Consider the following 15626-nt stretch of genomic DNA (forward strand, 5'->3'; position numbering starts at 1 on the left):
TTTGTGCTAAAAAAGGTTTTCAAAATTTAATATACTATTAAAGTTTATTAAATATTTATAAAAAGAGATTCAAAAATTTTTTTTGGCAAGTACAGAGAGCTCTTTTATATACAGGTTTTAGATCTTACTTAAGATCTAAAGTACTTAAATTACATAGGACTTAACACATCAAAACATTTATGAAAGGATTCTTGTGTACTTGATATGTTGTCAACAGCCAAGTGTTTGTGATTGAGAATTTGAAGCTGCACAGTGTGATCCCTACTGTCATAATTAATAAAAATAATAAATATGCTATCAAAGACAAATCAAAATTAGTATAATATTAGAAAGTATCAGAAATATCAACATTTTGTAACAGTTTGGAATTAGTATCAAAATTTGTAATCAGGTATCGTCCTGGAAATTAGTTCCCACTCCAATTTAGGTATAAATAAAATTATTAATAAATCAAAATATAATGTTATGGCAAGATTCTCATGTTAAGCTTACATTTATTAATGCTACCTGAAAATTAAGCTTTCTGAAGTAGCAAATTATTTGGGCAAGAGTCATGATTTTACTCAACACAGGATTTTTAAATTACAGAAAATTAAAGATATTCCTTACCGGAGCAGGATTTTCCCATTTTTTTAAAAAGTCTTCTTTGGCTTTGGCTAGAAACTCTTTCACTGAAAACATATTAAAAAAAAACAAAAAACAAATTATGACTTGTAAGAATATTTACATTGCATATATAAATATTTTACATATAACTATACTTGCTTAAAAAACACAGACTTAGGCCAACTATGTTGCCATGAAATGTGTATTCACAACCATGATACACTAGAGAGCTATTTAATTTCTTTAAAGAAGCAGCAAACATTTTCTTAAGTTTCTAAGAATATCTAATACACTTCTACATGGAGATCACTTTGATAATTTCAAATCTGATAATAAAAATACTGTTCCTGAAAACACATCTGAAAGTAACGAAAAAAGTTAGAAATCAATCTATGACAAAATACTGATCGTAAAAAAAATAAACCAGAGTGATATTAACAGAGCCTTTAAACATAAGAACTGAAAACACTGGGAGAACTTTGTTGATTTACGGAGTTTCAAAAATAACTGATTTTAATAAAAGGCTGTTTTCAGGTGTAAGAATTTATATTATTAGATTTGTCTTCTCTACTAAAGGTAGAGAGAAAAAGGAAAAACCACAGAGTAACACAAAGAATAGCCACAAAGACAAAAACAAAACAGAACAAACCACAAACAAAAAACCCAAATGGCTTAAAACTCTCATTCTAAATCTGGAACAAAACTAAATGCCTAATTTAAAATGTAAACTAAAGTAAAGCAATTCAAAACCAGATGTTTATACAATGATCAATAATGGCCACATTATTTTACAGAGCTGTGGTTTGAAGTTTTAGATTTGCTAAATGAAGAATCATGTAAAAAGCTTCCTTTTTTTCATTATCTTCCCACAAAGTCATTAACAAAGACTTCTGTTTACAAAACAACTCCAGGGCTTTAAAAATAAATAGGAAAAAAATTTCAGAGAGAGAGAAAATGGCATTAACAAACTGTATTCTTGTTCCTATAGTTAGGTATGAGAGCAAAACCTAACTAAACAAGAAGTAATTATTTTAGTCCTTCTTTTTGCTGGGAAAGTTCCCAGTATTCCTCTGATATCTGAATCTATAAGTAAAGAAAAAAGTAACAGAAAGTAAGATTTAAATAATGTTGAAATAGTAAAAGGCTAAACAAATGGCACACTGATATTTATTTCAGAGGTAGTAAAAATGATGGCGATGATGAAAAGAAAAAATTAAAAGTGGGAGTGAAGAGTTCACAAATTCTTTAATAAGACTATCTAATGATGTAGTAGTATTAAACTGAGGCATTTAAAATATACATTATAATTTCCTCCTTTAACCCCCACTGAGGTACCTCTGGCAAAACATTGTTAAATGAGAAAGTTGTTGGCGTTCTAAATGCTTTGAGATTTCAAAATGGTGATGAACACGCATCAAGTGGAGTCTTAGATTTTATGTAACACTAGCATGCATTTCTGAAGATATTACTTTACTATTTTATACAAACTGTCACTTGTATTTTGCTGTAAAATACTCTCAAGATACCTATTTTAGAAAATTTGAGAAAAATAATTTTTAAAATTAGAATCTTTCCATTGTATGAAAATCTCATTCACCAAAACAATGAATAAAATAATTGTACCTAATTATGCAAATATGATCTAATTCCTTCTGGGGGTGGAAAATTATTACATTTTCTTTGACTTTAGGATGGTTCAAGTCATTCTACTTCTAAAAGTTAATGTACTAGTTACAACTGAAGAAGAGTGGTTTTGTAAGTAAGACTTTCTTTTTTTTTTTGCATGGAGCAGACATATCTGCATATGGCACTGACTTGGAAATGACAGCTATAAAATAAATTAAGAACATAATTTATTGCTAAATGCAACTGTGGCTTTTAAGAAACAACTTGTGACTCTCAAAATATACCTCTGATTTCTTTTGAAAAATATTTTTAGTTATCTTCTATTTATAGAACTTGTACATCAAGTAGCAGTATAAACTCTCCAGATGCCTGCATGAGTTGTAATTTGAAGACATGGAGAATCAGGAAAAGAAAAAAATATTCCTAACATACAGTTTCAGCTTCTTCAGTCACTTCCTGCTAATTGGACCTTGAGTTAAGAAAAAAGTAACTGGTCAAAGGAAACACTGGCAGTATTTGCCAAAGGTGGTAAGTGAAAGAAAATTTCCTTTTTCCTGCTTGGTGAATGAGCTAAAAGAAAAATTTTAGGTACTCTTTCAATTTCATTCACTGATAGAATATTCAGGAAAATCTTTGAAATACTCTCTGTACTCATCAGTATTCTGAGTTTATCGCCAAGCCATACTGCAGAAAGCAAATAATCTCATAAAGGTCTTATATGAACATTATCAGAAATGATATGAATCAAAGATATTAATTTTGTAAATTATTTCGACAAATAAAGAGATTCCCTTTTAGAGTAAAGATAAGTGTTAATTATAATGTCATTAAATAGTTTCATGAGTAAAACTTTTTCTGAAACACTTTTTGCCACATAAGTATATATACATATACACATGAAATCTCTAATTTGTATGTGCAATATTTAGATGCAAAGATGAACAAAATTAACTCTTTGTAAAAATGCTACTTAACCAAAATATACATCTTATAAAGACAAATACCAAAATTAAAATATTTCACAGTATGCTAGATTATGAATAGTTCTAAAACAACAGGTGATCCAGGACCACATGTGCTTGCTTAGAATTTTGTTAGTTTTACACAGTGGTTAATTTAACTTTCTGAATGATCTTCTCTGGTTATTTAAAAAATTTATATCCACTTATGTAAGGAGTTGGCAACTAATTAATAAAATGAGTGGTGGGAGAGAGCTAAATTCAAACACTGAAGCACATTTAATTCAGAGTTTCCTATAAAGCATACACTTTAAGGTCTCAAATCTTTTGTTTTCTTGTTGTGTTCTAGTATATAAGCTGTATCTATATTTAAAATTAACTTAAACCATTGTGATATCCTGCAATAGCCACAGGCTTTGGAGCTCGGCACACCTAAGTTATAATATTGGTTCTAATACTTCTTAGTAATCATCAGGACCTATTAAAGGTGAGCAGTAACTCCCCTGAAGAAAAAAAATCTCAACAAAGGATTTTTCAGCAAATATGTTTTGTTCTGTACTAGTCAATAACGGAGCAAACTAGGTAATAAAAAAGTGAGACGGACACACCAAAAATTAACTCAGTTTCTCCTCAGAAGCATATATTTCAATTAAATTTATTTTCCAAATAAATTTATTTTCTCTTCAGTTTAAGAAATGAGCATACCAAAGAGATCTATATACGTTCACCCAGTGTTCATTTGTAGAAGTATTCATCCACGTTCATGAGACGAAGAAAGAAGAAACAAAGGAATCATTTTTATGCACTTGCACAAGTACGTTAAAAAAAACAAAACAAAACTTAATTCTTACCACTCTTAAAATAGGTTTGAATATATTTATCCACAGAACATAGTTAAAAAACAGAATATAGAGTTCATTTTAAACATTAGAAAAATTTATTAAAAATTCAAGTATGGTATATCTTTATTCCAAGTTATTCGGATAATTCTGCAATGTTTCATGAATTACATTTAGTGACTTTATCTATTCGGCATTTTTCAGTTCTGTGTTAGATAAACTAGATTGCTGTTTATTATTAAAAAAGCATGTTGTTAGTTACAGCATGCCTAATCTAATGCTTACCTGAGGTTATCAGTCACGTTTTTATAAGAAGAGTTTAGAAATCTATTACTATATAGATTACAGCTACTCTGGATGTTGAATTCTCTAGTTTTCTTTGTAATGAGATGACTGTCACTTCTCTCCTTCACACCTCTTTTACAATAAAAGCACAATTGTATTTAATGGATATCCAAAAATAGAAGGGAAACATATAGAAAATAGAACACAGAATATAAACTTCCTAGGGTAAATACCCAATTAAAATATTAGCTAAAATGGATAGATATCACACAAAATTTATAACAGTATTTTTTCTTTCAAAAATCTTTCATTAATCTGGGTTACCTAATTTCAATGTTGTGTATTAATCTGTCTTTGGCTGTCCTGTACAACTCCCACTACACAGTGCTGTATTTGTTGTTTCTAAAATATCACACAAGATACTGCAATATAAATCATTTCTATAGATAAAACTCAACATAAAACCAAACAAACTATTCCTTCCATCAACTAAAATATCTTATTAACTTAGAATATTTTATAAAAATATGACTTTCTGAGGAGCATAACAAGTGGCAAACAACCAAATAAAAAGTTTTAAAGATAACATTTGCTTTATTAAAAGTAGTTGCCTACCAGATACTTCTGAAGAGGAGCAAGCTTGTATTCAAAAAATAAATTAAACATTGATTAAATGATACTCATAAAAACAAGATATTAGCACGAAATCACCTATACACCTTTTCCCAGAATATTACATATAGAATAAAACATTAAGGTGGAAACAATTATTTGACTAACATGTTCAGGTAGACTTTTAAAATTAAATTGTAAGGAAATAAAATAAATAATTACTGTTTGGGGCCAAAATCAATACCATTCTGATTTTCCCTAAAGCAACCAACAAAAACTTTAACTTCTCATAGCAGTAGTGCTAATAATATTAAGTAGCATATATTGAAATACACATCCTGTAACTATTGCAATGCCATCTCTGGACTTCTGTTTTTTATTCAAAACTCTATTGTAGGAAAGACACTCTGAATTATAATACATCGCTGATTCCCTTCTGAAAGACAACAGCGTCTTTCAGGTATTTTTACTTCATTAGTGCTGTTCTAACAATCTTTCCAACATTTAATGAGCACTGTTCAGTGGTACTAGAAACTGAGCTAGACTCTAGGAACACAACAAAGAATAAACATATCTCCACTATGTAGGAGATGAGAAGCTAAAGGGAAGACAGATGGACCATTATAATGGAATGTGAAAAGGACTACAACTAAGGAAACTATAAGGTGCTGTTAGAGCTGAGAAGAGGAAATTCTTGGGTGCTAAGGCACGGCATAACAGATGATGCAGCATTTGTGCTGAATCTTGACAGATAAAGAGCTCCTCCGATGGATAAAGTTGAAGATGAAGATAGGCTGGGATGATCTTGAATAAAAGGCATGGAGGAAGGAGCATGGTTTTTTCAGGAAATGGCAACAGATTTGCAATAGCTGCAGGGTATACGAGTGCAGCGTGGGAGGTGAAGTGTAAAGGCAGGAAAGTGGCCAATCACAGAAGTTTGCCATGGTGATGCTTTTCAATGTGTGGAAAGGAATGGGAGTAAACTGAGTTACGCACAATCACTATACTGCATTTCTTCTGGGAAACAGGAAGCGAGATCACTTGCTTAAGGAAGAGGGGAGCCAGATGGAGTAAGGAGGGATAACAGTGTGGGTTAGAGGTCTGAATATTTTAAACCTTGATGGCTTATCCATGCAGGGAATAAGAGAGGGGGCAATTCCTCTAAAATTTCCTATTAGGGAAAGAGCAAGTATTCCATACTATAACCAACTGTTTCTTAATAGTATTTTTTTTGGTAGTAACAGTTAATTTTTTTTAACTGGACAGATAATTCATGAGCCCCCTAATCTCTTTGTAATTATTTTTATTTTCCTTCTCTACATAAATAAAAGCTTTATTCTATTTAAATTATTTAGTGTATATCAGAAAACACAAAACAGGATGGGATCTGAGTAAATTACCTATGAAAACACCAAATTCTATCAACAAATAACGGAAAGTGCCATCCCTTCCAATACCTCTGGGAAGTGTAAATCGAGTGAACTGTCACAGTCTGTCTTCTGCCACCCCTCCTTCAAACACCCACCTCTTTAGAGCTCAATATTTGTTGTTTCTAAATATGCTCCCCCCAACACACACATGCTGTATTACAAATATTTTTAGTAAACTAATATAAAATATTCCAGTTGCCACAAAGTACCTCATAAAAATTCAACTTATAGCAACAAAGCAACAGAATTATTCTGTAAAAAGTGGTTTCCTACCAGATGCTTCTGATGACTTGCGTGCTTGATCAAAAAGAATAAATTAAACAGATTAAATGACACATAAAATCACATACACACAAGAAGTTACCCATCCATATATGGTCATTAGATATTCACAATGAGGAACAGAATGAAAAACACATACTTAAAAGTGCTTTATATAATGATAACACAATTTTTTTTGTTACGTATTGTTTTTTTAACCAATCAAAACCCTACTCTGGAAATGTGTTAATGAAATATCATCTTCTTTCCCTTTATTCTGAAGAGCAATTGTGTTCACTTTGTTGAAGAGATACTTTGTTTCACCACATTCAAACATGTTCATTCAAAGCAAATTCACTGTAACCTTTAAAATGACAGTGGGTATAAAAAACAACTTTAACTATATTTCAGCTATATTTGTGCAGTTCAGTGGATGGGGCTATGCCTAGTTTTGTGTTCTAAGATATTAATTAGTCTTGCACAAAGTCAAACAGGATATGAGTGGTTGGAAATTTAATAGGCAACAAAGGCTACATTTCCTATTGCAATACTACTTTACCCTTCCTCTCCTTATGATTTTTTATTAGTTAATTCTTTTATCAAATCTTGGTTACAAGTGAGCAGTATAGTTACTCACTACGCTGTTAAAAAATTTAAAACTCTTGGTGAGATATCTATATTTAAATAATCAAATTATAGAAAGAAACACATTAACTTATTTGACTAGTATCTACATAGACAGATGGATGCACCGTGAATCCATGTAGCTTACTCATTCACAACTAGTCACTCTTACATGCTTTCTCTCAACTGGCTCTCTAGCTAGGGATGCTGCAGATTTTCTAGGCCATCAAAGCAATGTCTGATTGAAGATGTTCCCTATATAGCACTTTGTAATAAAACTTACACTAAATTTATGGTCATAAAACTAATGACCCAGGCAATTCTTGAAATGCTCTTTGAAATGCACTTTACTTCCTTAATTGTTCACTGAAGCTTTTTCTCAGAGGAATATTTTATCTACCACAATCATATGCTAACAATTTTCCATTTGGTTCTGAATTCAAATATTCTGTCCTATTGCTGGACAGAACAGAGCTAGGAGTGAATCCCTAGATGACAGGGTGTACACATTTTCAACTTTACTAGACAGTAGTAAGTGGCTCAATAAATGGTTGTGCCACTTTACAGTACTACCATACCCTTGATAAGCCACATCCTTGACAAAAAGCGTTGTTTAATTTTTACTTTCTAATTTCTGACAGTCTAAGGGGTATGAAATTATATCTGATTATGAAATATTAGGTAAATGTCTCAGTAGAATTTTATAATTTTTTCCCTTAAAGGTTTTATTATTCTTTTACTACATTTATTCCTAAATTCTTTAGAGCTTTGATTGCTATTGCAAAAGGGAGATTTTTTTTAAAATTACCATTTGTTTGTTGCTGATAGATAGCACATCATTGATGTTTATATACTGATCTTATAGTATCTGGCAATCTTGCCAGACTCTCTGTTAATTCTAAAATAACACTGGTAGATTCTCTTGAATTTTATATGCAGACAATCACATATCTGTGAACAATGACAACTTTGTTTCCTCCAACTTTTTTTTCATCTTACTGTGCAGGTTATGACTAACAGTACGACAGACACAGACAATAAGCATCCTGTTTCTAACTTCAGAGAACATGTTTCTAACCAATTTGCTTTCCCATACTTTACTTATAAAGCTATACTAGGATAAATACATGTAAGAATATCTTCTATTTTTTAATTCTTTGAAAGATTGCGTACAAGATTAAAATTTTTGTTCTTTTTGAATGTGACTGTAAAACTGTCCCGTCCAAATTTTGTTAAGCTTTGAATAAGATTTTTAACTATGATTAAATCCTAAATTGGTATAGTTCTAATCAGTTGTTTTAAGTCTTCTCCATGAACTAAACTTTGGCTCTGATGTATCTTTATTTTCTATTTAACTGATTTTTGCTCATGTGTCTATTAGCTTTTTTTTTTCTTCTGATTAACCATGCTGTGCTTCCTCTGACTTGTTTACTTGAACTTACATCATAAATGTCCTTCTCTTTTCCTATTAAAAATGTCTCTAAATCCACTTCAGCTGTATCTCAAGTTTTGATACATAATTAAATTTGTGAGTTATTTCTTGACTGTGAGTTATTTGAATTTTTAAATCTTTCAATATATTATTTGTGGTATTTGCTTAGTCTTTTATTATTGGTTGCTTTGTGGTCAGAGACCACAGCCTGTATAGTAATTCTTTAAAATATTTTGAATATATTTAGTCATATAATCAGCTTTGTAAATGTTCTACATATTTCTGTGTATTCTCCGATTACTGGGTGAGAATTCTTTATATAAGTCTGTAAGTCTTATATACGTATAATTTTTCCTTCTAAACAGGTCAGTTTTGTTTTATATATTTTGAGGCTCTGTGAGAGGTGCATAGAATTTTTCTCTATTTCTTTTTTACATGATTATTAATTTTAAATGGCAGTTTGTATGTGACAGTTCCACTCTCTGACATTCTTGGGAGGGTCCAACCCTGTTGAATCTGCTGAATACCATTTGTTGCAGGTACGTGTGTGTTGTGTATATATTTTGATTTTGGATTGTGAACTTAAAGTTCTGTGGGGCTTTATCTGTGAGAAAACTGAACGGTTTGATTTGAGGATGTTTTGTATTAGCTTCTGTTTGGCATCCTGTAGGTGTTACTAGCCTGAAAGTGTTACTGTAAGGTATTTTACTTTATTGGCGATTCTCAGACCGTACAATTAATGTAGACTGAAACGTGAACTCTACTGGTGGAAAAGCAGTAAATGACACTGTCAGGAGAAGCGTCCCGCACATATGCACAACCCCCACCCGTCCCCAGGAACCCAAGCCAAAAAATACAAGCTTCTTATTCCCTCCCTGTGTCAGTGGAGATGTTTTATTTTTCAGTCTGTGCTTTCACTGAGGTTAAGATCCTTTGAGGATCCTGGCTTCATATAGGAGGCTAAGAAACCCCAAGGTGCACGGATCAAAGAACTCGGCTCTCTCTGTAAGGTCATGTAAAACAAAAGCCCTCTGGTCACCAAGGTATGAAAATTTCCTCAGGATAGTCAAAGTATGCTCCCCCTTAGAGCTCTGGCTGCCCTTTACCACTTCACTTTTTATACACTGGGGTTTCTATTACATTCTTGTAAGTTCAGGCATTTACTTGAAGGGATGCTCGTTACGTTTTACTCAGGATTTCTAAGTGCTGTTGTATCTTCTTTAACTTTTGGTATAAAAGGATTTTCAAATTATCTAGTCTCCCATTTTAGGATTTTTTCCCTTTATAAGACAAACCTTGTGTTAAACTGTAAGATGCAAAGAGACCTGGATGTTTATGAAATTCATTTTTTATCCTCATAATCCAAAACTTACATCAGGATGCATTTAGGTGCTGGTGCTCTGTTATCTTTGCCAAAACACAATGAGCTCTTCCAATGTATACATGTAGGTTTTTCTTCAGCTAAGTTTTCCTCAATGTTCTATTATCTGTTCTAAGAGAAAGTCATTCATTCAGTATGTAGTTCCCTAGTGCTATCTAACATAATTTTTACCTCATAATTTTCATCCTGTCCATTTCCCTTACAACCTGGTAGTTTTCTCAAGTTAGTTCTTTACGTCATTAATTTACCATTTAAGTTACCAGTGACTATTTCGCTCTTCACTGCTTCTAATGCAGCTTTATGTTTTGCAAATGCCAGGGTCATTTTCATAGAAACTTCTCTTATCATATCATTATTGTTTCTTTTTTACTCCTGCCTCTCACCCAGCTCTCTTCATCCTAGTTTCTTGTTTTGTCTTATTTTATAGATTCCATGCTCACTTGAAATTTTTAAGGATTCTACATAGATGCTATCTGTAAGTTCTTATTTTTAAACCCTCCTCCCACAGAAATTTTCTATACATAAGTTCATTCTCTTCTCCTTGAAGGCTGTGAACTTATCCCTGTGCATAATCTCTTTCATAGGCTCACATTATTGCTTTTCTTATTTATTCATTTGTGAACAATGAGAAGCCTTTCAAAACTTTACACATGCTCCCCCCAGATAAGTGGATCTTCCCATCTCCTTCTTGGCTGTGTTAGAAACAACTTCTCAGACCTTTTAGTTAACACATATTTACATTATCATTCAAGTAATCCAGTGACTCTAAGAAATGGGAACAGAGCCAGGACTTAGGGCTCCTTACTGGTAGTGATGCCCACCACATCAGGGAAGAGCCCTGTTATATCTGGAAAAAGAAAAACAACTTTCTTAACTTGGTTAGAATAGCAAATTCCTGACTGTCTCACTATTAATTATTTTAGAATAAAAATAATCAGCAGCGTTGGATCTTCTACTCATCTGTCCCACAGTCTTTCTTAAAAGCCTTACCCACCCAAGTTAGGGAGGGGGAAACTATTTTTATTTCATGAAGGAAGCTACTCAATATAAAACTTAAACTTTGATGTTTGACCTTCAATCTGATACTGTACTTTTTCTAGGCAAGTACCCTTCCTTAATTCCAGGACTGATATTTTCCCGGTTTTGTGTTCTTAAATTTACAATCTAGAAAACAGATCTAGAAAGAGGAATTAATTAAATGCATTTGCTCAAGTCTGTAACTTTCCTGTAATTCAAAGCATAGCAAATCTTTTTCAGAGATTTGCCTTCAACTACAGCTAGGCCAATCAGCTTTTATCTGAGATTTTGAAATAATGATGCTAATTATGTTCCAATAAGCACATGAACCCCAAAATATCAAAACACACGACTGATATTTTTCATTGGTAACATAAGAAAAGTGTTCAAATATGTAAAAAATGGATAAGTTTTAATTATTCATTTATTTCACAACAATTTATGAGTTTACTACTATGTTTGGGGCACTAGGGTAACCACCGGAAACACACAGATGAACGCGGCACTATCCTCGACTTAAAGAATTCAGAGGCTGGAGACTGGAAACTGACATGCAAATATATAATTTCAATAGAACACAAGTAACTGTTATAGTCTGTAAGTTTGCTTTGGGAGTACAGAGGAATCACCTAACACTATGGAGTCAATGATGGAGGCACTGAAAAGCATAGCTGATTTTCAGAACTTTTATGATAAAAGATATAAATATGGAAAGGCAGCAAGAAATAGTATGCTGTATAATACGGCCAGATCAGAATTTCATGAGTGATGCAAAAAAAAAAAATTAAAAAATAAAATAAAAAAGCCAGAAAGGCAGATCATTGATCTTGTATGCCACTAAGGAGTTTAACCTCTAATCTTACAGACAATAAGGAGTAACTGAAAGTTTTCATGTTGGGTTAATAAATGGGCATATTTGTATTTTTAAAATGGTAGCATAGGAAACGGTCTGGAAGGATAGAAAACTGGAAGTTGAGACTAGTGAAGCTGCTACATTGCAGTAGAATGCCAGATCTAAAAGCATTCTCAGTGTCAGTGAGACTGGAAAAGAACTGAGTGATTTTTGAGATATTTCTAATGTAGAGTCAATAGAAATTAATGGCTGAGTGCATGTCTGGGGAGTGAGAAACAAGTCAGGAATGACTACAAGGTTTCTGTTTTAAGTTACTGCCTGGAGAGTGGGATCATTAACAAAAATCAAAATGAATGAAAAAGGAGCAGATTTGGAATGGAAAGAGAAAATTCACTTTTGCACTGAACATTCAGGTAACAACTAAAGATGTGGGCATGGATGAGATCATTTAGATAAATTATAGCATTAAAAGAAGGCCAAAGATAGATTCCCAGAGAAAACTATTCCCAGGAAAGCCTAACATTTAATAGGCAAGGAAGGAGAAAATAAATAGCTTTTTAACTAGAAAAGTACCACATACACATAAATATTACAAATATAGCTATAGGCCTGGATAAAAAGGTCTAGCATTTGCTTATTTTCAAAAATAAAACCACACTTCATTTGAAATTTTCCACCTCTTGAAATGGCTAAGGCATTTAACCACTTATGATATGAATAAAATTAGTTGAACTTGGACAATCCTGAAAAAGTCAGAATGTTTAGTTATGACTACTGTAATTCCTGTGGTAGAAGAGGTTATAAGGGTAGGCCAGTCTGATCAAGTATATAAAATACTATCTGAATAATCCACAGCTTTCTTGAAAGAAAAATAAAGCAATAGAGAAACAGTAACAATTGTCTTCGGCTAAGGCCAACACCCCTAATTGTAAAATCTCTAGGACAGTTTCAAAGAAAAAAAACATACTGTCTAGATTCAAGGAAGTTCAACCCTGTAAGTATGATAACCAGGTATACTCAGTTTTGACATCCAAGAAATCCTAAGAAACGTTAACATGTTGATTTTATAATCTTAGCCCAAATTTAAAACACTAGACCAGAAAAAGCTATCTAACAGCAAAATAACAGGATAATAACAATAACAATTAATCCTTAATATATTGCATGTAAAATGTTCTGTTAATGTCTAATACCATCCTATAAACAAATATCTAACAGGGTTGAAGAGGGTTATGTGATACGGCAGCAGGATAAAAAATATTTAGTGGCAATAATGAGATGATCCCCAATTATGGAAGAAAAGGTTAATCTACTTTGAATTCTACCACTATAGAGCAAAAAGCCAACCCTCTTAGGTTCTGAATTCCAATTCCAAATCCTTTTAGAATAAATTATAGACTGTTACAAGCGAAAAACCATATAACACTTCTCCTAAACATGCACCCGATTCAAAGATTAACTTACAAACATCCTCCTTTTTAGTTAAACAAAAAGATGCTAATGAATTATGCTCTAAGCAAATATTTCTTCCTCTAACAACAGGATATCTATTTTTAGCTGCAGGTTTGGCTTAAAGTGAACAGCTTTTACCCTATGATAAACTGCAGTATATACTACAGTATATTTTCTCAAAAACCATTTTTAGAAATGTTTAGAAAAATAAATCCGTATTACCAAAACGAAAAGAAACGAATCATCACAAATTACTCATCTTAACAAATTATTTCCCCAAAAATAATTCCTGAAAAATTTTAACAAAGCCTCTGAAACCAAAATGGGTATATTTATTTCATCATGAAATCCATATTTCTCAATGAATTATAGTTCAAAGCAACCAATAAATCAACAAAATTTTGACATCTTATTCAAGATTGAGTATTTTTTTATATAACCAAAATGGAGCTAACAAAAATTAATATTAGAATGACAAAGCCAATAAAAGGAAAGTTTAATTATCCTCAGAATCAGATATTAAAAAAAAAATCCTCCTTTACCATAGTGGGTCTTTTACTCACTAATTTATAACACAATTAATAACAGTGAATACAATAAATCAAACCATAAAATAGATTAGAAACTGATTACTGCTATTAACTATTAATAGTGGTATTAACTGTTCACAGTTCTTAATGGATTTAAAAGCGTATTACTATAATGCCTAAATGTAAAAGCATCAACAGGAAATGTAATTCACAGTAGCTCTGGCTTTACAACAGCCCCTTAAAAAATATTTTTTCCTCTTACAGTTATATATTTTTCAAAAATACAAAGCTGCAGTCTCAGAGAGCATACTTACCACTCATGATGAAAATCAGCCTTTCCAAAACATATTGTTCAAAACAACAACCCAACAGCAAAGGGAGTTATGCTAATCTCTAGAGGTAGAAGAACCGATGGTGTAAACACATACACTAGAGCATGCAGCATACAGAAAATGAAAAGAGCTTTCTTTTGTTTTAAAAAGAAAAGCCCCTAGAAGCAGAGCATAACTGCTCAGTGTGAGATATCACTAGTAAACATCAGATTAATGCCAAAGATGTGTATAACTAGATTTAATTCCTTTCAAGCTAGTTATCCTAGCTTCCTTTATATACCAGAACAACTCAAAATGGCAGGGAGAAAATGTTCGAACCAGGATGTATAAGATGTTCTCAATTATATCAGCATGAGTTGTTACCACGGCAACATTAGACCAGAATTATCGGTTCACTTGTAACCAAGCTGTAGCTTTTCTAAAGCTTTAATCAACCAAGACAAATAAAATGCCTTTTTATTCTAGAGCCACATGATTTTAAAATTACCACGTTTCTTAAATTTAAGCATTTATCTACCCGTTTTACATCTTTCAAAGATATTTTAAAAATTGCTGTTTTCTTCAAATACTCACACAATCCCATGTTGAACCTGGCAAGGAACACACAGCAGAATGATTGCACCTAAACGTCTTTCAATTACACCAGCTCTTACTGCTAGCTGTGGACCTCACTGATATTAAAATGCTGTGTGCTGTTGCTAGTGACTATTGGCGATGAATCTTATTGCCCAGATCGCTGATAGCTTTCATTTTTCATGAGCCAGAAAGCTATACTGCAGCACAAATGTTAACCATTTAAACATTCTGTACTATGGGAGAGACAAAACATAATACTATATATATCTCTTCATTTATAAAGGAGAATTGTAAAACAACTTATTTATAAACTTCCATTACATTCGGCATTACAAACAGTGTCCAATTTCATTTAAATGTGGTTTTCAAGATGGGAGTACACAAAAAATTACTGACAATTATTGTTGAAGTGTAAAATACCCTACGTTAAACAGGATTAAGATGATAGATTGTTTAGAAAGGTGGGCAGACTAGACGGTATGCTGAACAACCGTTCTGATTCCCAGAGACCCAAAATTTGTACCAAAATGGTACAGAGAATCTATAGAATGGTTCCTTGTTAAGTGGAACTTCAGCAAGTGAACATGCCATTTTAAAAGTTGACAGATGAGACAGGACTTCCGGTGATGGGAGAATGAGTAAGTCAGTAAATCTCTCTAAGAAACAACTATGAAGCTGGACAAAATTATGAAAAATAATGACCTCATGGTTTTGGAAATCTGGTGATCACAAACGACAAACTGAGAAGTATTTATTCACGAAAAACTGCTGCACTCTGCACACAAACGGTGGGAGTCTGCGGTGTTCTTGT

The 15626-nt window shown here is 32.4% G+C and overlaps 1 protein-coding gene across 5 annotated transcripts in view; it reads right to left on the minus strand.

Annotated features, from left to right (window-relative positions):
* PRKACB (protein kinase cAMP-activated catalytic subunit beta) overlaps window positions 1-15626 on the minus strand; it is a 117777-nt gene that overhangs the window by 36395 nt on the left and 65756 nt on the right. For all 5 annotated transcript variants that reach the window (XR_012078994.1, XM_072974101.1, XM_072974103.1 and 2 more), the window contains one exon: window positions 610-671. Coding sequence is in view for 2 of the 5 variants with exons in the window: in XM_072974101.1 (XP_072830202.1) it covers window positions 610-671 (62 nt within the window). In the remaining 3 variants the exon portion in view is untranslated. The remainder of the gene's footprint in view (window positions 1-609; window positions 672-15626) is intronic.

The sequence above is a fragment of the Vicugna pacos genome, chromosome 13 (genome assembly GCF_048564905.1).
Source record: "Vicugna pacos chromosome 13, VicPac4, whole genome shotgun sequence".
In the NCBI taxonomy this organism is placed as follows: Eukaryota; Metazoa; Chordata; class Mammalia; order Artiodactyla; family Camelidae; genus Vicugna; species Vicugna pacos.